Source organism: Parasteatoda tepidariorum, chromosome 5, assembly GCF_043381705.1.
Source record: "Parasteatoda tepidariorum isolate YZ-2023 chromosome 5, CAS_Ptep_4.0, whole genome shotgun sequence".
In the NCBI taxonomy this organism is placed as follows: domain Eukaryota; kingdom Metazoa; phylum Arthropoda; class Arachnida; order Araneae; family Theridiidae; genus Parasteatoda; species Parasteatoda tepidariorum.
In genome coordinates, this window is record NC_092208.1 from 45,015,093 (window position 1) to 45,041,775 (window position 26,683).

General features: G+C 29.8%; 1 protein-coding gene across 3 annotated transcripts in view; it reads left to right on the forward strand.

Annotated features, from left to right (window-relative positions):
- Positions 1-6,189: 6,189 nt before the first annotated feature.
- LOC107438874 (uncharacterized) overlaps positions 6,190-26,683 on the forward strand; it is a 79,165-nt gene continuing 58,671 nt past the window's right edge. Inside the window, exons 1-2 of one of the 3 annotated variants that reach the window (XM_043044550.2) lie at positions 6,190-6,517; positions 19,571-19,719. In XM_043044550.2, the coding sequence (XP_042900484.1) occupies positions 6,416-6,517; positions 19,571-19,719 (251 nt within the window). In that variant the 5' untranslated portion in view covers positions 6,190-6,415. Of the gene's footprint in view, positions 6,518-19,570; positions 19,720-23,308; positions 23,458-25,543; positions 25,752-26,683 lie in introns of those variants that run through there. The other 2 variants (XM_043044549.2, XM_043044551.2) reach the window with 2 other exon arrangements.

Consider the following 26,683-nt stretch of genomic DNA (forward strand, 5'->3'; position numbering starts at 1 on the left):
CTGATGCTTATTACTTAAGCTTTGATTTTCTATTTATAATTAAGATTGCTGTGAATATATCTGCGTAGGTGTGTAGGGGTAATTGAAGGATCTTAGTGACAATTTTTTAGGAATTCAGATTAGTGATATCTTATTTTCATTTTATTTAACTAAAAAAATATCAGTTTATTTAACAGAGTCGTTAAATTTCATGAAGGTACTAACGGTCATGAAGGTAAATTTCATTGAATGAAGGTACTAAACGACTGTATTTGAGTGTTTTTGGAGTGGAAGAAGGTTTCAAAAGCACTTGGTAACAATCAGTCGACTAGACTCAAACCGATTTATTTGAAGGACCAGTGAAATACGTCAGTGTTCTTACGTGGTCCAGAAAGGTTTGGATAATTGGAATAATTTTAAAGTACTCAAAATTACGATCATTCACATACTCCCTACAAGGAAAAATATTTTGAGTTTAAACCTGTTTAAATAAAAATACTATATCTAACACAAATATTAATTTTGCTATTCAAATAACAAAAAAGCGAAAAATCAAATTATGTAACCATGTGGATAAACATAACTGATCGATATTAAATTATTAAATATCACTGATCCATATATAAAATAGCTACTGAAAAAAAAATCGATTTAACCGTAAATATATCAATCTACATCCTTAACTATACTAAATAAACTTAAATATACTAATTAATTCATCATCAATGACTCGTCAGCACATTGTGAGCCTTGGCCTTATCAAGACGTTTTCTCTAGGCTAGCCTTTTTCCTGCTAGCGCTTTCCAGTTTTTTGCTTTTAAGACCAAAAGGTCTCTTTCTAGACCAATCTATCCATCTCAAATTCGACCTACCTCTTTTTTTCGTGTGCCAACCTGTCTGGCACTGAAAACTCTTTTCGTGGTATTGTCTTCGTCCATTTTATTAACGTGGCCTGCCCATTTTATTCTCTATCGCTTGATAAAGTTAACGTCAGGTTCCTTACATGAGTGATAAAGTTCTAAATTTGTTCTAAGTCTCCCACCATATTTTTGAATTCCTCCAAAAATACTTCTCAAGACATTTCAAAGGTACCAAATATAACCTCATCCATACAAGATATGGTCCAGGTTTCACAAGCATACTAGTTAATTAGTGTGGATAATATTTTAAGCTATGAAATCACACAAAATTTTTTTATTCAACAGATTTGTTTTTCTGACCCTCAAAATATAGGGGTAGCCCGAAATATGAAAAATATAGTCTAATTAGTTAGATAAGAAGAGCTATCGAAAGTTGAGACCCATAATGTCAATTTTACTTTTTGCGTATTACGTCATATCACGTGGTTAGGCAAATTGAAATAATTTTGTCCCCAATTATAAAACTCTTTTATCCTAAGGTAATTCCATGCAAATATAAGTTGCATCAATTGGCATTTTTTTTTAGAATTAAATTTAATAATGGTTGAAAAAATTTTGAATTGCAAAGCATAAAAAGGTTTAGATTGCAACGAATGAAATTTTCTATGGCAAAATAAAAAAATAAATAAATTGAAAGAATCTGACCAATAGTTCTGAGAAATTGAATTTTAAATCTGCGGCTTTTTAAAATGTAATAACTAAGAAACTATACCGATTTTGCCCAAATTTTCTATTATGCTATATAAAATTGTATCTTTTAAAATTATGTAAAAATTTGTATACCTTACAATTCCAAATTTTCTCAACTACCTACTATTAAATTAAAAGAAAAAGAAATAATTTCCGACACCGTTAAAGATACTTTGACAGCGTCGGCTGGATTCGAGTCCGTACCCTCCACACTTCTGAGAGTTCGGAGGAGCGGTGTCACTGCTCAGTCAGAGAGGCTGAGTAGTATAGCAGACTTAATAGTTTATAGCATTGAGTTTTTTTCAGTGAGCAAACCTGTAATGTTCTCAGAGGCAACGCCCACACATACGGGCTTGTGTGCTATATAGAACGGTATTAATAGTAGAAGTATTTTATTTTCGTTGCACTAGAGCTGTTCAATGGGCTATTTTTTTTTAACTATATAACCGTCGTTTAACAGCCGACCCAATTTTTGTGTTTACGACTACCAATGTTAAACTCCGTAGCCTTTGTAATTTCAACACCAAACTGAAAACAAGGGAACTCTTGATTCAAGTATTGGGAGAAAATTGCCTAAATGGAGGACTTTCTGATGGAATTAACCCACATTTGCGTTACATGTAGATGGAAACCTCGAAAATATCCCACGGTTAGCCTGACTGCCAGGGGACTCTAATACAAGATCCGTCTACCATTGAGGATTTTACGTCAGCACTGTGGTTGGTGCGAGCCGGGTGCGGAATTCATATTGAAAAGTCATTGGTGGGATTCGAACCCGGTTCACCTCTTTTGGAGACGGGGCTCTATCCCCTGGGCCATCAAGGCTTTCATTGGCTATTGGCGAAATTCTAGGATACATCCCTGATGCTGCGTGGAAGACATGCCATCACAATTCTGATCCTCTGCAGAGGGGATGGCTCTCCCGCTTTAATAGTCCGATAACCTACACGCGAAATCGAGCACTTTACGGTGGAACAGTTTAACGAAAACCAATACCGTGAACTCTCGATCCATTCGCAGTCTGATCAATATGGTCACTCAATAGCTGACAAACCGCAGCCAGTGATAGTAGACTTCGGTGATCTACTGGCAATAGTGTTTTATGGTCAATCCACCCACCGTGGGACCTACAGTGGTATTAGAAATCATAGAGTGGTATGCGACTCAATTTCCAAGAAGCTCGTCCCACGTATACAAATTCAAGAAGATTGAGTTAATAGCCTTACCTCAATTAAACGTTTATATGCTATTCGCTTACAAACACTGACTTTGACAAATGAGCCTATGAAGTTCTTTATTGTAGTTCAAGAAAGACTAGACATTCGGCCAGCACTCTGAATTTGATTTGAAAAATTCAGCTTTTTTTCACAGCTTGGGTGATTTAACTTTAAAGTTAGCTGATACTCAGTGTTTTTTCTTCGTAAATGATGAAATTCGATTTAGAAGTGCGAAACTCAACCATACTAGGGGGAATTTTATTAAACTCTTCCATGCTATGCAATTGAAAATTTCGATTCTTCCTGTTGATACCAACATTTTTCAACTTTTAACTCTGTAAAATATCAGAGAAAAATTTCTTATGAAGAGCGCAGAGTTTTTTTTAGCCTCCAGACGGCCACTGCCTAACGGTATATTGAATGTTTTTATTGTCGTTTATTGTGGGCAATAAAATAAATATAGCTAAGTTGACAACATACATAGGGTATTCGAAAAATACAAAATTTCATCTATCTTTAGAAATGCGCATTGAATTGAAACTCAGAAAAAACATGTGAAACGTTTCCCCAAATGGACTTAAAGGTTTTGTCATTTGATTCTTCCATAGAGTTGCAATCACAAAAAAGATTCAAAAGTGTCTATAGACTTAAGCGGTATTTTATCTATTTAAGTGATTTGACTTGATTATTATATCTATCATTATAAGTATGTCTAAATCAATAACTTGATTTAGTAAAATTTGGATGGAGTGTGTGTAGTAACCGAAATTATTTTATCAAGAAATTGAATCGATTTTCGATAATCTTTGAAGAAAAAGGGTTAAAAAATAGTTTTCAATTTTTATAAATTTTTCTTTAGTTTGATCAGCGGCTTGTGACAATTATTCTGTTAATAACCTGTTTTAAATTAATCTGTTTAACTGTAATTTTTCCTTTTTAGATCGTCGTCGGCGTGATGTTAATTGTAAATTCTCGCTATGACATCAACAGACTTTCTCATCATTCAAGAGCTGATCTTATAAACAATTTAACTGTTATTGGTGTCTTTCTTATAGCAGTAGTGAATGTGATTGCATCTTCTTTTAGTGATTCTTCTTGATTATAGTTTTTTTAACACTAATTTTAATAAGCAATATGTAATTAATATACACTTAACATGTTTATTTGAATTCTCAAAGAATTTTTGTGATAATTATTTACAATAAATTATTTGTTGTCCATGTCAGAAACTGATGCTTATTACTTAAGCTTTGATTTTCTATTTATAATTAAGATTGCTGTGAATATATCTGCGTAGGTGTGTAGGGGTAATTGAAGGATCTTAGTGACAATTTTTTAGGAATTCAGATTAGTGATATCTTATTTTCATTTTANCGAGGGTGTGCGGTATTGGTCCTCGTTAAACTGTTCTACCGTAAAGTGCTCGACTTCGCGTGCAGGTCGTCGGGCTACCGAAGCGGGGGCGCCATCCCTTCTGCGAAGGATCAAAATTGTGATGGCATGTCTTCGGATCATCCTCAGGGATGTTTCCCAGACCGTCGCCCGTAGCCCATTGTGCAGCTCTAGTGCGACGTAAATGAACAAATCAATCAATTAAGATTCTACAATTCTCTAGGGTTACGCAAAAATCATGAATATGTCAATTGCGAAAATTAAAAATTCGTATATTTCCTGTGGTGCCGAGAATGCGATTGCAGCTGTTGTTAGAAGATATACAGAAATTAAAAGTTTGCATAATTACAAAATTCAACTTGAAATAATATTCGCAGGGATGTTCAAATGATCTTTAACGTTAACTGGAGGCAAACCTATAACCTTCATAGTTAAGTCTATTTTAGATGAGTGGCAACTAATATGATATTGTCTTGGTCTTTCCACCACATACTTTGGAGCTTGGGAATAGTAGGCTTGATTCCATTACTTCTTAGCCCTTTTTTTATATCTATATTTCAAGTTAAACATAGTCCAATGAATTGGAAAGTCGAAAAACCTATGCCGGTTAAATAAAAATGGATCTTAAAAATGTTAAATCAGAAAAACCGTTGTGCAGCTTTAGCGTGACGTAAATAAAGTACCAACATATCTTGTTAAAATAAAGGGTGCAAACTAAATTAGAGTTGCTGGTATTTATTTCAAAATATTGGAAATGGATGGTGAATTGAATAATGTAAATTGCAGTAGGAAAAAAAATGTACCACCCTGAATGACCTTTAATCTGATGATCGGATCTTTACGTTCTAGAACTCGAACTTAATCGATCGATGGGGTGATCTCAAATATGCTTATAATTATAGCAAGCGATATTTTAAGTTAGAAAATCAGACACAAACACCTACTTTCTCTGAATAAACATAACTTTTTTTTGATGGATTCAGATTTCTGTCCCCCAAAGCACAAGGAGCAGCCGCAATATGGGAAATATGGTCCTCATAGTTTGATCAGGAGAGCGATTCAAAGTTTGGATCCCGTAATGTTAATTTTACTTTTGCGGGCTTCACTATATCTCGAGATTATTTTAAACGAATTAAAAAAATTTAGATACAAAATTTTAAAATTCGTTTATCCAAAGATAATTCCAATCGATTTTTCCTGTTGATACCAACATTTTCCCACAGTAAACTCGGTAAAGTGTCAGAGAGAAAAAATATTCTCCTGAAGAAAGCAGAGTTTTTTTAAGCCTCCAGACGGCCACTACCTAACAGTATATTGAATATTTTTATTGTCGTTTATTGTGTGCAATGAAATAAATATAGCTAAGTTGACAACATACACAGGGTGTTTGAAAAATTCAAAATTTCATCTATCTTTAGAAATGCGAATTAAATTGAAAGTCAGAACAAAAAACATGTGAGGCATTTTCTCAAATGGACTTAAGGGTTTTGCCATTTGCTTCTTCCATAGAGTTGTAATCACAAAAAAAAATTTAAAAATTCGTGAGAAAAGCACTTGAAATTGCAATAACCTTATAAGAAATTGGAATTTCGACAAAAGCAGATGGTTATTTCATAAATGAAAATTGCGTGTTGATTGGTAAATGTAGTATTTTCTATCAAATGTCGATTCCTCATTCATAATTTTATTTTAAATTATAATAATTGATTTACAATAAACGTATGACTTAAATTCTGTTTGAATAATATTAGTAACAATCATGTAAGCATTAAAAATAATTCAACCGGAAAAAATATTTCAAAAATCCTCTCTTTCTCTTCTTTACTCTCTCTAAGGACTTAGAAGTTGAGAAACATGAGACAAAATTTAATTGAACAAATGAAACTAAAGTTTAATGACACACTAACTAAAAAAAAATATTTCCTTCTATTTCTTTATTCACATTCAGCTTGAGAATATCATCTCAAAGCTGTCGCCAAAATTGGCAAACCGGCTATCAAATTATCACAGTCAATACAGCAACCCTCTCCAATGGTTCTCCAGAGAAAGTCTAAACCGCGAAGAGTTCAAAATAGAATGACACGATAGTCCAGTTCGATCGCGGAGAACAAAAACTATTTTTTGAAATGGAGAAATAAATATTACTTACTTCGTCCAAATTACAATCTCTAGAATTTGAGACAATTCAAGCTAACAAAATTTGAGACAATTCAAGCTATGGCAAACTTAGTTAATATTCTTCTGCAGAAAAATGACAGTACTGTGGATTGGGGATTCCTTTTGGCTACAGACCTGGAAAATCAGATGATTATCAAAGAAGTGAGTATTTTACCATGCTTCATTTAACAGTTTGATTTTTTATCTGATTACAAATGTGTGACGAGTACTTTTCAACACATACTTCTTCATTGGCGCTACTAAAAATGATTATTCTTTAAATGTTGGTTACTTTTCATGTCAAAATAAAAAGTAAACAAATATTTTGAATGGGATGAGTGCATGCTATTATTTGGACATTTTTGTTATTTATAATACGCAAAAGTCTAATTTATTCACTAGGGATATTTATTGAAAGATAAGGGTATTAAATATGTTTATTTGAAAGTAAATGTTAACATTTTTCATTTCAATTAAGCTTCATTTTACTCTTCAACACTTCCGTCCAAGCTAAAACATTGTTTTGTATTTAAGCACTTGTATAGTATAAGTATTTTATATCTATGTATTTTATGCATTAGTATTAGATATATATATATATATTGATATTACATAGCCATTATAATGTATAAGATAAACAATATTATAAAAATAAAGATTAGTAAGAAAGCAGCAAATCTCTATTAAAATTATTACACACTTTTCATTCTTTCCTTTTTTTCCCATTAAGATAGCATAAATAAGTTATAAAAGAAAATATTCTAAATATATAAAAATTACACGTATTATTTATCGAAACTCTCTTATTTCCCAAATTTTTGATAGTATAAACACTGAAAGTTTATGAAAGATAACATGCATTTATTTATTTTGAGATATAAAGCTGTGAACGAGGTTAAAACTCGAAACTGTTTCGATACATTTTTTTTGTTTTAGTTTCAAAATTTAATATTTCTACATCTTAGTTTTTAAATTTTGTTTGTATATTCTATAATATAAATAACTTGAAATGTATAATCACGTTAAAATACAATAAAATATCTGTGAATAATGTCGGATATATTGTATAAACAATATTGGCTACTCTGACAAAATCTACAAAAATTTCATTACTGTGCCAAATTTAAGATTAAGTGAAATTTAAATTTTCTTATTTAGCCCACTTTTAGATTTTCATGAAAAGAACTTTAAAATTGATATAACATATTATATTTATGATTTAAAACAAATTTCCGAAAAAAAAACTATACCATTTTCAAATTTTTTTAAGAACTTAACTACATTAATTTTTTTATAAATCAGTTGTACCGTTGATAAGTTTTTAGATTTATCGTGAAAATTGTTTGTACTTTTACAAACTCCAATTAGATGAAAATGTTTTGAAATATTTTAACTACATAATACTCTTAAATTTGAGATGTAAATGATACAAATTCACTCAGTATTATGGAAAGATTAGGTTTCTCCAGCTGCATCATAACATGGAGAGTTGTACAAAATGTTGTTGGTTATAATGAAATAAAATTTTGCATTTATGCTAATATGCAATTATGATTATAACTGTAATTAAAATTATATGTCATTATTATATGCTATAGGTAGAAGACTATTACTTGTAATCTTAATCATTACAACCTGTAATCGTAAATGATCAATTGACTTGCACTCTTAAATCATGAATACTTGAAACCGTTGCTAATGATTACTTATACTATGATTGCAATTTTTAGAATTTCACAATTTAATTTAGTAGTTTCTAAAATGCTATCAAGATAACAAATAGTGAATTAAAAATATAATGAAGCAGGTTGTCCATCTTTTATTCGTGGAATTTTTACTTAATGCTGTAATTGAAGCAAAAATCAATCAATTTCAATTTTAATTTAATTCAAATCAATTTTAATTTTGCAAATTAAGCGACATCTCAGTTGTGATTTGCTTGTAGTTATAAGTTTTTAGAGTAATTCAGCTATTTAATTGAGAAGATTTTAAAATATTATCAGAATAAAGAAAAATTGAATTAAAAAATATATTTAATCCGGTTCTTTTATTTATTTTTGATTCTTGGATTTCTCCTTTAATCTAACAACTTAATCATAAATCAATGAATTTCAATTTTAAATTAATTCAAATCAATTTTAGTTTTATAGATTACTTGAAATCGTAGAAAATGATTGTTTGTAATTATGATTACAGTTCTTAGAGTAATTCAGCAATTTGATTGAATAAGTTTTAAAAATGCTACCAAGATAACAAAAGTGAATGAAAAAGAAATTTAATAAATCAGGTTGTTTTGTTCATTTTTTATTCTTGGAATTTTCATTTAGTCTTGTAACTGAAATCATAAGTCAATCCATTTCAATTATAATTTAGTTCAAATCAATTTTAATTTTGCAGATTACTTGAAATAGTAGATAATGATTGCTTGCAATTATGATTACAGACTTTAGAGTAATTCAGCAATTTAATTAAATAGGTTTTAAGATGCTACTCAGATAAAAAAAAAATTAAAAATCGCTATCTTGAACTAAAAAATATAATAAATCAGGTTCTTTTGCTCATCTTCCTTCTCGGATTGCTTTCATTATTCTTGGATTTTTCTTTTAATCTTGTAACCAAATCATATATATATATATATACCGATAGTAAAATTTCGTGTTTAAATTTGTCTTTTAAAACTAAGAAATTGAATAAAATATAGTAAAATAAAAAACTAATTCCTAATTTTATAATATTTTAGTTATAAAGTTTTCATGCAAATATATAACTAATTCCATTTCTTTAATTTTATAGATAATGTAATTTTCTTAAATTTTCAGTTCACTAAAAACCGTCAAGGTTTGAAAAACTTCTTCTAAAAAGCAACATACCATTAGTTGCTTGTATTTTTAATATTAATTAGTCACGCGTAGAATTTCATCAATGAAAATATTACATAACCATCTGTGTACTATCTTTAAGAGTTGAAGAGAAAAAGATCGCCGCAATCTGTCTGATAAAAGCATGTTTACATTCATTTGTGTCAGTATTGATTGATGCATACTCATTATGATATGCAAATTTGACCCAAGGTCAATCTCAAGTAAAATTTAGTTTAGAGAGATTTAATTACAAGTCTTTCTTAATGTGAAATAATTCTTTTTCATTTTTCTACAATACGTTAAAAATGTAAGTAAGGAATTGAAAATGCTTCTTCATTATATACCACGATTAAATTAGTTTATATTTCATAAAATATTTTTTTCCATTTTTAAGTTTTATGTTTTTCGACTGAAAAGATTATTATTTTCATTAATCATGTAATTTGAAACATTTTTGTATTTATTTAGAGCCCTTAAGGAGAGAAAAAAGAAGTAGTAAATGTAGGTTTAAACTCGTTGCTATCTTCTAATGTTAGGTACTAGTAGTTTATTAAAAATCAGACTTTCAAAGATTTTAGGTAGAAATCAGGATACTGAAATTGTTAATGACGGATATTGAGTCTTTTTACAATTAACACTGATGGTTTCTTCAACGTTTAAAATGGTAGCAATGCATTATTTTATTTAAGGAATTTGATTAATAATAATTTTGATTCCTACGTGAAATAAACATTATTAACCTATTAACATTAAAACCTATTAATAGTGCTGGGAAATCATCCTAAAGTTCAGGTAAAATTAAACCAACAGTCTGCTTATCTTAATTTTTAAATCACTACGATTTTAAATGTTGTTGAAATCTGAAACTTTCAAGTTGGTAAAAACTTATTGTAGCTACGATACTTTCGCTTCATTGATATTTTATTTTTTAAAGCAGAATTATCATTTATATTTTCGAAAAAAAGACTTGTTCCAGAAATTAAAATTTTTTCGTAAGAACAGTTAACTTTTAACCTTCCCAATTAATTTTTGCAATAATTGAAAAAATCGGATAAATTTGATTGCATTTGGTCTAAAAACAGAATCGCACGATATCAGGACAAGATGTAGATTTTTTTTTTTACTTTGCATAGATGTATTATAGTTGATAGGAATGTTTTTACTTCGGCAAGATAAATGAAAACAATGATGGAAATGTGTTATTAATCATTATTTTGAGATAAAGGAACACGTTCACCTTACATATTGTAAAGTGGCATTCAGGACCCTACTTAGCCTGATTGGGGCCCGGGGTAAAAATTTCTTTGGGGCCCTCCTTTGCTTCACTACTTTAGTTAAGAAGAACCGAACTTTATGGTGGTATTTAAATTTTTCACCTTATTATTATATTAAGTTTTTTATCACTATGCATTTTCATTCGATATTTGGGAAGATATCCAGATAGATTTTCATAGTCTTGCAAATGAAATTAATTATTCAAGAAAATATTTGACAATTTGTGAGAATTTTGAGAAAATACAACTTATAATTGATTATTGTGATTTCTCAGTGTTGCGAAAATCTAACAGAATCCGCTTAACACGATGCAACTGAATTTTTCGCAGTTGCGATGGCTCAATTAAGCCAATCAAGAAAACGTATTTTTGTAAACGTATCGCAGTTTGCGATGTGTAAAAATAGAGGTTTTGATTAGCCAAATTTATTAATCGCAATTGAGAAAATTTAGCTGAATTCCGCTCTAGAAAGCCATGAATTTACGAAATATAGATATTCTGTGTTCATACGACAGATTAATGAAGCAAAACTAACGAGCCATATTTTATCATAAAACTGGCGAATTTTACACTGTACTGATATTTTGTTTAAAAAAGGGTTCAGGAAGGAAACGTAAAATAAACTTTCTATTTAATTTGGGGGCCCCCTCTGTTGTGAAGGCCTGGATCAATAGCCCTGTATGCTCCTGCCATAGTCAGACTCTGGTGGCATTTATAAGTATCAAATGAAACTGTTGCTGCACATGTTTTGAAGCAACTTACATTTGTTTTGAAGCAACTTACATTTGTTTTGAAGCAACTTACATTTGTTCTGAAACAACTTACATTTGTTCTGAAACAACTTACATTTGTTCTGAAACAACTTACATTTTTTTTGAAACAACTTACATTTGTTTTGAAACAACTTACATTTGTTTTGAAACAACTTACATTTGTTTTGAAACAATTTGCATTCATTGTTTTGAAACAACTTACATTCATTGTTTTGAAACAACTTACATTTGTTTCAAAACAATGAAGATGGTCATAAAAGTAAATATGTTTTTAGTGCTAAAAAGCTCATTTTACAAAATTTACCAGAACTGATGGAGGAAACAAAAGTGATTCGAAACATAAAACGGAAAGTTAGCAACAAAAATTGAAAAAAACAAGCTGAAAAACTAGAACGCCTGCCAAGAGAAGGAAATTGGGGTAAAATGCATTTTTCACACTTATTTGCTGTTTTTGAGTTCTCGAAACATGTCGACTTTTATTTCTATCCTCATTAGGTTGAAACAAATAAAATTTTTAAATCAAGCATTTTGTGGGCCTCAACCGTTTAACGATGAACTTGTGAAAAGTTGGAAGAAATTTGGATTTACATTATCGTAGTGAGAAACTATTACTTTACGATTTGTGATACCTCATATAGATCGACCTTGCAGCTCTGGATTGTAATATATTTTGAAAGTTACAAAGTTTTTGAATGGTAAAAATGTCAATAATAACGATGATCTTAAATTCGCACTTGATTTTTTGCTAATAAAGACTAGAAGCTCTCTGAGCGCTGGATCATGAAGTTACAAGAAATATTCTAAAAACTCATCGAAGAGAATGGAAAATATTTGACTGATTAAAGTTAATTTCTTGTGCAGAAAAAAATTAAGTTTTACTTCAAACTAAAAAACCGAAATTAGTTTCTTGCAAACCCTATATTTTCTCACCTTAATAACGGTGGTTTTCTTGGTTGCTAAAGTATAAATTACTAAAATTTGAACAAAGAATTGCTCGAAATTGAGCACGGCTTTGCATTTTGTCGAAATTTAATTGCTATTTTTTGCCTAATTACTCATTTATCTTTAAAACTATAATCACTCCAGAAAACTAGAATCTTTTCGATAAAATCAATTAGATTTTTTAAAGGTATTTTGAAAGGTAGAATTTAAGCGTTTTTTAAATTTTGCGATTCAGGAGGGAAATAGCAACTGTTAAAAAATACTCTTCCGTAATTAGTTTACTTATTTAATTTTTAGATCTGAATCATAAAATTGCTTTGTACGCAAATTTTAAATATTGTTTTGTATAGCGTTATAATGAAATTTATTTTCGCTAGTAAAGGGAGAACAGTTCGTAAGCTACAACTAACGTATTTAAACATAAGGTTACAAACTTTTGTCAGTGTATTTGTTTCTCCAAAATATGAAACTTAAAGAATATCAGGTGTTAAGTACGTTATAAAAATATAATCAACTTTTTCTTAGTTTATTAAATATTAATAATTCTTTATGTAAATAGGGTTGATAGAGGGACAAGAAAAGGATCTCTTAATTCTTTACGATTTTTAAAACGATTTTTAAATAGCTCATAAGAACAAGCTTGAATGAAAACGTTGTGAAATAATTTTTTAGATAAAAAGTTTTCCTAAAGTATAGTGTATTCTCAAAAGTATAATGTGAAATTATCACAAAAGTACAGTATATTTTAGTAGTTATAATCTCGCAAAATAAAAATAAAAATTTATTTTTAAGCTATATCACTACACTTTCCCCCTGTATCATAAAAAGATTAACAGAAGGAAGGAGTAGAGTGATCTGTCTACCTCTCACTAAAATTTACAGGAAAATAATTGAAACTGGTTTACTTAAATTATTAAATAATTATTTATAGTTACTAGTAGTCTTGAAGCATTATGAGATTTCACATCACTAAAAAGTATAATTTTACACTCTTAAAAGGGAAAACATATCTAATTACCCCTTATGTTGTATCAAATCATCATATTATCTGGAAAAAATAACGTTCTTGTGCACTTTTTTCTGAAATTAAGCAGAAAATTATTATTTTTTACTTAATTCGTTTAAATTATATTTAAGTTTATGGTAGACCAGCCATTCCCAAAATTTTTCGGCTATAGAACCCTAAATGATCAAACTTCTTTCTGTGGAATCCCGACCTATAAACAAAAACAATGCAAAATATAGTACATAAAAACTATTGGGTGCTTATTAACCAATTAAAGGCTAGTTTATTTTGAAAATATTTAATTAGAAGAATGGAGTTTTCTCCATATTTTTGTTTATTAGTAGTTTTAAATTAGGTTTTATATCCGATTGTTGAATTAGCCCTCCTGGAGCTCTATCTAATTCAGATTTAAATTTGTTTTTTTTTTGTGTAAATACATATGCTGAAAATGAAATATATAAACCGAATTAAAGTTTTCGTTGAAAGGTAGAAAAAATTGCTATTTACATTAAAAATGGTTACCAGGGAAATATATTTCTTTATCAGCGAATTTAGCTATTTTATTTTGATTGGAAGAGTGAGTTGGGAAATATTAATGCAGTTTTTCATAAATACCGATCCTCTTTTTAATCTATTTATTAGTTAGAAAAATAATAACTTAAAATTTTTCATTTTTTCATTGGCATTTTAATTTAATTTCATAAAAAGAACCAAAATATTAAATAAAAAATGATTATTAATTAGATCTAATTATAAACACAGATTTCAAAAATCATTACTGTGGGGTAAGAGTAAGTTCTTACTCTCAGAACCCGTTTTACTCTTCACAGCGAACCTTAGGGTTCTGCAGAACATTATTTGGGAACCGCTTTTGTATATTATGCAATTGTCCCTTAACTAAATTTGAAACACAAAACCAGAATATGATTTTATGCTTTAAATTGAATATTGGTTTATACTTGGAAATATTGATTATGATTTTTACTTAATAATCAAAATTTCAGAATTTTTTTTTGAAGTAAAGTGAAAAGATTAAAACCTGGTGGCTATTTTGTTCTTAAAAAAGTTTCCTCGTATAGGTGCCTTTCCGCCGTTAAGGGTTAAACATTAACTTGATAAGAAGCTTGGGGAAAATTTCTTTATCTACTAAACCCTTTTGAAAACACACTTCATGTGCCGCTCTCCAGTTTTTTTTAGGAGTTTCCGTAAATGGAATCGGCGGGATTTGAGTAAATATAGAATCATTTTCAAACTTCTTTGCAATAAACCATTCTTTCCCCCCCCCCTTTGCCAACCGCATCCTCAATGATTGTCGCCATCAAACTACTGTATTTATTTTTAGTGAATTGTGGGGGAAAAACGAGTAGCTCATATAATGTTTTTAAGGTAGTGCAGTCTGATTGATCAAATTTATGCTTACAAAGAAGAAAAACATTCCAGTAAAAGAGCACAGACATTAGGCATACAAAAGAAACAGATGGCGAGTTCTTTGGACAAGCGAGCAGCAGTTAAAAGCTGGATAAGCTCATTTAGAACTTAATCCAGTAATGCGTTTTTGTAAGTGTTATTGTTGATTCTTTCAGAAACAAAAAATAGATTGTTTTTGTGAACGCAGTTTGAAGAAGTGTTATTTTAACCTGATTGAAAACTTTAGAAATAACACATTTCAAGTGAGGGATTAGGTCCTAAACTTACTGCGTATAAAAATCTAATTCTTTAACATGAAAAATATATGTCATTTAAAAAGAATAGATTTTAGTTTATTTAGCGTTAACCTTTTGAAGCAGAATTTTCATTCAACATATTTTTCCAACTTTTCCATGATTTTGTGTTAGTTTAGATCAAAATAAATGAAAAATATTATATTTAGCATTTTAATAATTTATGGTTATAAAATACAGCATGAAATACCGATTTCTTTTTTTTTTTGTGTTAAAGGTAAAATCACCCAAGTACAGCTTATTTTCAGAAAGTAAAGTTTCAAATTTGCACTTCTTCGCAGTTATTTAGATCTAAGAGAAACTACTATTCATTGTTCCTTGTTTTTTATTCAGAAATTTTAGAAATTCTTTATTTTACAAAATCAATTATTGATAAATATTTGAATATTTGAATATGAATAAAAACATTTCAAACTACCTTTTTTAGATTTTATGTTTTAGTACAAATATAATTCAAATAATCTAACAGATTTTTTAGTAACTATTAGATTATTTTTTGCGATTAAAAAATACCAAAATATATTTTTGCCTGTAAATTAGAGCATCAAAAAATTATATATAAAAGGAAAACCGGTGTTCAATCTGCGTCAAAGAATTGAGAAGAAATTTAAAAAAAATCATTCTTTGGAAATAATTAAATGAAGTTTTCTTTGTTTGAAAATTATTGGACAGGTATTATCAGCTTTATACAAAAAGGAAATAATAAAAAAATAAATGAAAAAAATAAATAATAAGATGTAAATAAATAATAAGATATAAATAAATAATAAGATATAAATAAATAATAAGATGTCAATAAATAAAATAAAGTTTTGCAGAAGAGAAAAATCGTGCATCGTTTGAAAAGTGGTGTCAACGTTGAACCCACAACTGTGAATTTTTTTGCGAAGCAGGTTAGCTGCAACCATTATAAGGTGTTGAATTGAAACATGCTTCCTTTCAAATTTAGCCATATTACTATGTATTCAAGTTTAAAAAGGATAATTACATGGTTCAACTGATCATTATACTGAGGTTGCTGCAATATTAAACTTTTTCCACTCTCAGTGTTTTAAAATTAGAAATTCTTCATATTGTTTTTATGTTTCTGAAAGAAATTACACTTTTTGGTTACTCAAACATTAATTTAGAGGAGGGTCACATTGCTTAAAATAAAAACTGATTCCGTGAATCCTAACTATCTTTTCCTTAAATTTTCCTTTTTATTTTTACATAGGATTTAATTATATTGATATGTATAAAAACGTCTCTGTCTGGCGCAGTAGGGTCACTTCCTGTTTTTCTGTCTTTAAATTTCACATTCAGTTAAAAATGTAGCACTACTTATATCATGATGTTTTATATAATATAAATGTCAAAACTGGTTCTTTTGTCCGTTTGAGTTAGGCTATTCTAGGATTTTGTAGAAATTTTTACTTATTATTACTTTTTTTTTGTTGATGAAAAGATGATTTGATGTATGCGAGAAATAGGAACGTAAGGAGACACGCTGTTATTTTAACAGAAAATCGATTAAAGTACGTTCTTTAAATGTATTTATCCATACTCAAAATAATTTTTTAAGCATTTAATTATTTTCTCCATCTTTTATGACAAATTTTTGTGACAAAATGCTATTTTTTATAATTATGTGACGTACGAAATTATTTTACCTGCTCACTGCTAATAGTTTTTTCCATAAATTTACTGTTCAAAATAACTTCTTCTGCACTAAAATTCAATGAAAAAAAGTATTATAGTATTACTTTTTATTTAAATAAAAATAATTAATGTTTTGCAACTGTTAGGTCATAATAAATAATCAGCGCATATAGTAGAAATATTAATAGAATTCAAAATTTGCTGTTAATAACATTATTGTTCTCACCTTTTGAGAAATGCTTATGTATAAGCTAATATGTTTACAATTTCATTTTATTAATTTCTGAGAAATAGTAGTTTTAGCAATAACGTTTTTTAAGAACGTGAGAGAGACCATAGTAAAAAAAATTCATTCTCGTACAATTAGAGTCTTAATTGAGGATCGGCAGCTTTCTAAATAAATTTACAACACACACTGTTACAGTAGCGCGTATGCATCTTTAACGGTTTCGGAGAAAATTACTTCTGAAGTTGCTAGTATTACCAGTAGCAGAATAAGCCTATTGTCTCACATAGAGAGAGAAATAAAAACTACTTACTTTCAATTACGAGTGCGAGCAGCACATTTGTATTTTGGACCTTGATAAACACTTCGCTCCGTTTTTAATTAAAAACTAATTAATTATTAGGATAACCTCGATTCGTCAGCTTTAACTACTCTAATTTTTTTTTAAATCTTCTATTCTGACCTTGCAGAATAATAAAAGCTACATTCGGATACAGTTTAATTAGAAGAACCAAATAAGGAACTTCATTATCTTCATATCTCATAATCCACATTTTTCTTTCATCGTTCTAACTCCACCCCAGTGTCTCAAAAGTTTTTTGGGATGTCAACATGTTGAAAAGTTGATTAGTTCGTAAACATTTTTTATAACTGGGAGAAAATTTTATTATTTTTTTTTATTTTCCAAATTTATCAGTAGTAAAATTTGCAGATAACTTTTTGTGGCGCCAGTTGTATGCTTACACCTATTATGTAACACATTTATAGCGAAGTTAACAACTTGTGGGAAATAATGGCATGGCTCAAGAAGCAGTCTGTAAGATGATATTGGTGTTTAGTTGTCATAATTTCTACCTAAATACTTTTTTTTTAAAAATGCTTTAGCTTTATCTAAATAAAATGCACTATTTTCCCACCCGTACTTAAAAAGGCAAATATAACATCCTACAATAATGTGCTATCGTAAGTTTGACGTAGTATGACCTATTCAAGTTCTTGTCATTAAACTGTGCATGTAGAGCCGCGATGGCTCAAGGGATAGAGCGCACGCCTTCCAATGAGGTGAACCGGGGTTCGATCCCGGCGATGTCTGGTGGATACGAATTCCGCATCCGGCTTGCACCGACCAGAGTGCTGACGTGAAATATCCTCAGTGGTAGACGGATCATGGGTTAGAGTCCCCTTGCCGTCAAGCTAGCCGTGGGAGGTTCTCGTGGTCTTCCTCTCCATGTTACGCAAATGCGGGTTAGTTCCATCAAAAAGTCCTCCACAAAGGCAAATTTCTCCCAATACTTGATCCAGGAGTTCCCTTGTCTTCCGGATTGGGTTCAATATTACAAAGCTTCGGAATTGATCATTAATAGTCGTAAACCCAAAACTTGGATCGACTGTTCAACGACGGTTATAAAATATAAAATAAAATAAACTGCGCATGAAAATATATGTGTGAAATAAACATATATGTGTCAATACAAAATTTGCTGGAGTTGGGGTTTAAGACTTGGTAATTAAAAGAAAATGAATTTTTGATTTAATGATTATTATGTAGGTAAATATTTATTATTATTTGGATAAAAATATTAAGTGAATTATAAAAATTATAAAAATTTAAGTTATAACTTATGGCAAGCTTAGTTTCTAATATGTCAGAGGTTTTGAGATTATGCTTGATTGTAAAAGAACCCAAATAATTATTGAAGCTATTGGAAAATAAGCATTAATTAAAAAACTATTAGCTATTTCTTAATTTATGAATTCCCGAACCAATCTTATTTGGTTAAATTACAGGTTAATGAAGACAGATATGTAAATTAGTTTAATATATATTGTGTTATGACTTATCGCAAGCTTAATTTATAATATCTTAACTTTTTTGGGCCTATGTTTGATTAAACTATTGGAAAGAAACCAATTATGAAAAAAATAATGGATCCTATTGGAAAATAAGCATTAATACACATATAAGTTATCTTCTGATTTATTAATTCCAGAACCAATTTTATTTGGTTAAATTACAGGGCAAATTGAAAAAGATAGGTTAATGAATTTAATGTATGATATTTAATAGTTATCTTGTTCATGAATGTTCAATAAAGAATGTCATAAGATGCTTGTATATGTGCCAGCGTGTGTGAGATATATTTAAATCTAGCTCTTTTCTTATAATACTTTAGTGTAACTTCAATATTTAGTAAAAATATATTCCTAGAGTTTAAGTCAGAGTCGAGCTCTCAGGAGAGTCCGGATTTGCAGTCGAGCATTTAAACTACCGGCTCCAGAGTTCTGATTTAAACTAATCTGTTATTGAGTTCATGTCGAACATTTATACTACTCATTCTAGAGTTCTGATTTTAACTAATCGGAATTGACAAACGAACAACTTTGCTGATTACTCTCATTTTCTGCGTAATAGGCAAATTATCGGAATTGACAAACGAACAACTTTGCTGATTAATTTCATTTTCTGCGTTATAGGCAAATTCTGTGCAAAAGTCAAGCTAAAAATGTACATACATCCATCAAAGGTTTTTGGATGAAATTACTTTTTTATTTTTATTTACTATTTGTGTGTGAGTGTGTTTGATTTTTCCAAAGAAAGACTACGTCTTTTAATCTTTGGTTGGTGAAGGCTTAGAAACTAATACTGAAAATGTTATATGAATTTTTTTAGAGGTGTTAAAAAAGACAGCTGAGCGTTTGCATTTAACTCTTAATATTTCTAAAAAAAGTTTAAAAAGTAATTCTTATTTTATATTTTATTTTTTTGTTAGGTGTTGGATGGAAGTTTATGCAGTTTCTATATGGACGCTGGTGATTCTGTGCTGCAGGTAGCTGGTCGCAGCACAAAAGCAATGACCATTGATAAGGCATATCATCTTATAAGACAAGCTGGTAATGCAGTGGAAATAATTATTAAAAAGTAAGTTTTAAAATTATTGAAAGTAAATAAATATCAAATGCAAATTATTTTTGGAATTAACATCTATTTAAATATCATTTTCAATCAAATTAATAAAATTAAAAGAATATGTAGTAATGTTTGTTTAACCAAAAATCAAATAGATAAACTCTTTCAAAATTTTATAAAAAACAACGGATACTCAAGTAATTAAACTCTATATAAAATCTTTGAGTTAACTGCATGTTATTATTAATAAATGTATTAATATGTTATTTTAATAATTATCTTATTATTAATAAATTTACTAATAAATTTATTAATAAGTTAATACTATTATTTATATTTTGGTGTACCTGGCAACTTTGATACATAACTAGTTTATGTTCTACACGGTTTCGCGCCTGTCTTTGTGTTAAGCTAGAAAGATTTAGTGAAAGGATTTAAATCTTTGTGAAAGAATATAGAATGTGTCGTTTAAGAGAACTGATGCTTGACGGGCTTGGCTTACTCGAAATAGAATGAAAAAGAGCGGTTGCTAACTAAGCAAATGCCACGTTTCAACAACCAATCAGAACAGAGATACCCACATTACGTCACTTGTAGGTATCCCAATCTAAACTGAAACATTTTTTCGTAAGTTCATTAAAAAAATTCTCCTTATTATGATCTTTCCTTAACATCGCATCGTCCATCAAATTTGTTAACATATAATTATTTCTAGCTTGCGTCTTTTACTTAACTGAAGTCTTTTAATTGTCTATGTATTTTATTGAAACTTTGTTGTATTTTTGTTTTGTGTACCTGATAACTTGAATGCATAATTTGTTTATGTTCCAACATAGCTTCGTACCTGTTTTTGTGTTAAGTAAGTAATATGTGGTGAAAAAATAGAAATATTGGGGAAAGAATCTTTGTGAAAGAATATAGAATGTGCCACTTAGGGGAATTTATAATTGACGGGCTTGGCTTACTCGAAATAGAATGTGCAGAACAGTTGCTAACGTTAACAAATGCCATGTTTCAACTACCTATCTGAATCGAGGTACCCACAGTACGTCACTTGCAGCTATTCCATTACTTTTCTTTAAATTTCTCTAGCGCACTGAGATCATTTTCGTCCTGCACTCTTTAAATGTATTTTTAAACTTTTCCTGAAATAAAATGTAAAAATGTGATATAATATTTGAATTAGGAACCGATGATTACGGGTTCGAAACCAGCTCAGGGCATTGATGTTTCTTTCTCTCTCTGTGTGTTCTATGTCCTTTCTTCTGTGTGATTGTAACCCGCCCTATAAACGGGTTTGTGGTTGTATGACGTGGGCAACGCTACTCCACCGCCGTGGCTTAGCCATGGCCATAGGTGCCCACTGGGTAACGGTTAGAGAGTAGCAATTCTGGCATTTCTGAGGCCAATGGGAAATCGACCCAAGTGCCCGCCATTAACCAAAAAAAAAATATAAATTGAACAAAACAAAAATGACTACTATACTTTTGACGAAACTTGTTTCCTTAAAGTAGTAACAATTATTTTGTCACTTTGACGAAATGTTTGCTCGGAGCATATACCACGAAACGATTTTGTCAAAAACGAAATTTCATGAAATTTNTCATTCTAACCGTGGGAGGTTCTCGTAGTCTTCCTCTCCATGTAACGCAAATGCGGATTAGTTCCATCAAAAAGTTCTCCACTAAGGCAAATTTCTCCCAATACTTGATCCAGGAGTTCCCTTGTCTTCCGGATTGGGTTCAAAATTACAAGGCTTCGGAGTTGAACATTCGTAGTCGTAAACCCAAAAATTGGATCGACTATTCAACGATGTTTATAAAATATAAAATAAAATAAACTGTGCATGTAAACATATGTGTGAAGTAAACATATATGTGTCAATAAAATTTTTTACTGGAGTTGGGGTCTAAGATTGGGGAATTAAAAAAAAAAGAAAATAAATTTTTAATCTAATGATTATTATATAGGTAAATACTTATGATTATTTGAACAAAATATTAAGTGAATTATTTAAATTATGAAGACTTAAGTTATTATCGCAAGCTTTGTTTTTAATATTTTAAAGTTTTCAAGATTATGTTTGATTGTAAAAGAACCCAAAAATTATTAAAGCTATTGAAAAATCAGCATTAATAAAAAACTATTATTTATTAATTTATAAATTCTAGAACCAATTTTATTTGGTTAAATTACAGGTTAATGAAAAAATATGTGTAAATTAGTTTAATATATAATGTGTTATGACTTATAGAAAGCTTAATTTATAATATGTTAGCGTTTTTGAGCCCATGTTAGATAAAACTATTGGAAAGAAACCAATTATGAAAAAAATAAGAGATCCTATTGAAAAATAGACATTAATTAACAGATCATAAGCTATCTTTTGATTTATTAATTCCAGAACCAATTTTATTTGGTTAAATGACAGGGTTAATTAAAAAAGATAGGTAAGTGAATTTAATGTATGATATTTAATAGTTCTCTTGTTCATGAATGTTTAATAAAGAGTGTCATAAGATGCTTGTATATGTGCGAGCGTGTGTGAGATATATTTAAATCTAGCTCTTTTCTTATACTTTAGAGCAACTTCAATATTTATTAAAAACAAATTTTAACATTAATTTTTTAATATTATTATATTGCAATATAAAATTCAATTTTAAATTGTTGCAGTTGTAGTCGGTTATTAAGACTGAGGGAGTGCGATTGTTCTTGTTTTCCAGGGGCGTCATTTATAGCCAAGAATTAGACTTCTGGGACGCCACACAAATACGTCACACCCTTTATAGGGCAAACCCATTTATTCATCCATTGATCGTAATTTTGACCTGAACCAGAGAACGATCAATCTCCAATTCAGTACCCACAGAGGTAGTGATTTGTTGTGGGAACATGGAGGACTTTGTGACCCGACATACTTATCGTGCACCAGTCACCATTTACTACACGGGGAGTCTTCGGTCGGCTGGATTCGAATTCCCGTTGCCAACCTGGCTATCCCAGCCAATTTTAAAATTAAATACTTTTAATACCAATCATAGATAAAAATATAACATTTTTGCTAATTTGGAATTAAATTTTACTTAGTTACAATATTAACACCTTTCGATGAAAATTTTTCTAGAGTTTAAGTCAGAGTCGAGCTCTCGGGAGAGTCCAGAGTTATAGTTTAACATTTAAACTACCGACTCCAGAGTTCTGATTTAAACTAATCTGTTATTGAGTTCTACATACTGGTTTAAACTAATCGGAATTGACAAACTATTAACTTTGCTGATTACCCTTATTTTCTGCGCAATAGGTAGCACGAAAGTCAAGCTAAGAATGTACATACATTCATCAAAGTTTTTTCGATGAAATTACTTTTTTTTATTTATTATCTGTGTGCGTGATTTTGATGAGTGTGCTTGATTTTTCCGAAGAAAAAATATGACTCTTAATTTTTGGTTGGTGAAGGCCTCGAAACTAATATAAAAAAATGTTATATGAATTTTTTTTAAAGTGATAAAAAGGCAGCCGAGTGTTTGCATTTAACTCTTAATATTTAAAAAAAAGTTTGAAAAGTAAATTTTTATTTTATATTTTATTTTTTTGTTAGGTGTCGGATGGAAGTTTATGCAGTTTCTATATGGACGCTGGTGATTCTGTGCTGCAAGTAGCTGGTCGCAGCACAAAAGCAATGACTATTGATAAGGCATATCATCTTATAAAACAAGCTGGTAATGCAGTGGAAATAATTATTAAAAAGTGAGTTTTAAAGTTATTAAAAGTAAATAAATATCGAACGCAAATTAGTTTCGGAATTAATTAGTAAAAGTAAGAATAAACATTTATTATTTTCTGCTCCTTATCTGAATTGACATGCTATTTAGAGTGTTCTGAAGTTATCATCGTTAAAACTCTTAACAAAAATGAAACCTGTCTTTTATAAATTAAGCAGTTGATCAAAACAAATTAGAACGTTTTTCCCTATCCTTTAGATAAAATTCTGTATAAAAAAAGAGGTGCTTGATGCTTATATCAAAACCAAAATGTCCTCTAGGTTGGTAATGATCCCATTTGCTTGTAAGTTATTATGTGCTATTAAAATACACTATGTCGTTTAGATAAAAACTGGATTTTTGGAAAAATAGTGCATGGTAAATAAAAATAATTATGATTGGCTATTTTCATCCAAAAATACACAAGAACCGCACATTTCCAACTATTCAGTTAAAATTTTGTGAAATAAATGCGCCTCTCGATTCTGATGTCTTCCCTTTTTGTATTTTTTTTCCACTTATTCTTCTTTCTTTTCAATATAAAGAACTAACTAATTTTGAAAACTTGTCTTTAGACCAGCGGTTCCAAAATGGCGTTTTTAGAATTCTATGGTTCCGTGGAAGAGTTGGAGGGGTTCGGTGAATCAGCACTTTTTATAACCTATGATGAGTTTTGAAATCTCTGATTATATGTAGATCAAAACTATAATTCCTAACTTATTTAATCCTACTTACATGAAAAATTTAAAAAAACAAAATAATTCTAAATGAAATAGAAATGGTATTTTTAAAGGAAAAATATAAAATTTCTAATAACAATATATTGAACAAATTATGAAAAGCAAGTATTTACGTATTATCCCAGTAGTATTTCTTTATATTTAAATCAAAATAACTTCATTCTTTAATAAAGAAATATGTTTCCATAATAACAATTTTCAACGAATGTAGCAGTTCTTTTAAATTTTCATTTCGAAATATACCATAATTCGTCTTATTTTAATCCTTTTCAGCTTTTGCAAATGCACCAAAAAAAAAAAAAATTCATAACTAGACTAGATATAGAACAAGGACTGCGAATTCAACTGTCGGACATAAAATCTTATTTAAGATTATTAATGATAAAGCGATGAAACATTTTCATTTTTCTAATTAAATGTTTTTAATAGTCTTTTTTGGGACCGGGAGAGCCTGGTTGGTAGGGCGCTGGATTCACATTCGGGAGAACGGAAGTTCGAAACTATCCATCCGCAGACTTTCCGTGCATTAAATGGTGAGTGGTGAAAGTTAAATCTGTCGCGTCACAAAGTCCTCCACGCTCTCAAAACCAATTATACCTCTGAGGGTGCTGGATTGGGCGATTGATCATTCTCTGGTTAAGGTCAAAATTACGATCGGTGGAAACATGAATAGATGTATGAATAGGTTCTCCCTATAAACGGGGGTGACGTATGGGAGTGGTAGAAGTCAAATTTGGCCATAGATGACGCCATTGGAAAACAGGAACAATCCCACACCCAGTAACCCCCAGTGCAGTACGACGACAACAAATAGTCCTTTACATACACAACATAACGTTCGCAATTACTAGTTAAGATTCCACAGAAAGACTACATCTACTGAAAACTAAAATTATTACCGTTATTGCTATTGAAAATTTCAAATTTTTAAAAATTTTTCTAATTACATGGTAGCTCTGTTAAAATCTGTTCAAGCACGATTAACGTGAAGTGTAAGTTCAATTTTAGAATCTTCAGTTAATCATAAAGTTAGTTTTATTCCCATACCCTTGAAAAAAAAAACATTATCGTTATAAAACTAAAACTGGAATATTGTTATTAAACGATCAAAATCAAATGTTTCTGATTTGCAACTTACGTTCTCTTAATTTGAGTTCGAAGAAAAAGCTTATTTCTTTGTTAACAAAATAACGTTAATCCTTTCGTTTCGGAATAACTAATTACCCTAAACAAAGTACTGCGCACACAGGTGCGATAAAAAACAGAATCGGAAGCGATCCAAAAGCGAATTTGTTGATTTCCCGCATTCCGCACTTCTTGCCAGGTTTCGTAAGACTCTTTTTTCCTTTATCGTTTGCATGACTCGATGAAAAAAAAAAGAGGGGCAAGGTGAACAACAAAATCTTAAGTCCATCGTTAACTTCATAATTAACTTATCTAAGATGTTAAGGTTTAAATGCACTGACCCAGAGTAGGAACATTTTTTCCGTCGAAACATGATGCATGTGAGAATTACCATCATTGAAAAAGATGGCAATCGGTAAGTGGCAATTTTTATTCTGGAGTTGACAATCTTTGTCTTAAGTTCTCGGAAGTTTGGAGACAGATCAAGTTTAATGTGCTGTCACTTTTAATCCTCTCCTTATGTCAAAATGAATTTGTTGACAGTTTTTGATTGTTAGAGCTTTAATGAAAAATTGATAGAATAAATAATTTTTTCGTGATATATAATAATCGTTCCAATATTATGATAGTAAATTTTTGTAATAACAGTGCATAAACGGTATGTTTATTTATTTTAAATCTATTAAAAGCTGTTCAATGCTTTTTGCAATAATGTTAAGTAATATTTTTTTCGTAATCCGAGTAGACGTGCTTCTTTTGCTTGATTTTTTGCACGATACTAAGGCATATCCATATACCACATATCGTTAAGATAAACCCGTTGAAAATGATGGGAATCGGTTTATGTCAATCTTACCTTTTTAATCAGGCTTTGATAATCTTTGTCTAACGTTCTAGGAAGTTTGGAGTCTTAATTGAATTTAATGAGCTGTCATTTTTAATCTTTCTCCCATGTCAAAATTATTTTGTTGACAGTCTTTGATTATTGGTGAATTCTAAATGAAAAATTCTCGGAATAAAGTTTTTTTCTCCATAATATATAGTAACCGTTCCAATATTATAAACTTAAATAGAATAAATAATTTTTATGCAAACTTTATCGCCTTGAATTAGTTTTTTTAATTTAAAATCTGTTAAAAGCTGCTAAATTTTCGAATTTTATTGCTATACTAATGTTAAATACTTTTCGAATTTTGCTAGAATAATGTAAAATAATTTTCGAATTTTCCCGTTATAATAATGTTAATTATACTTTCTCGCGTAACCCAAAAAGCCATGCGTCTTAAATTTTTTGCACGATACTGATACATATCCGTGTAACACATATTGTTAAGATAAGTCCAGTGA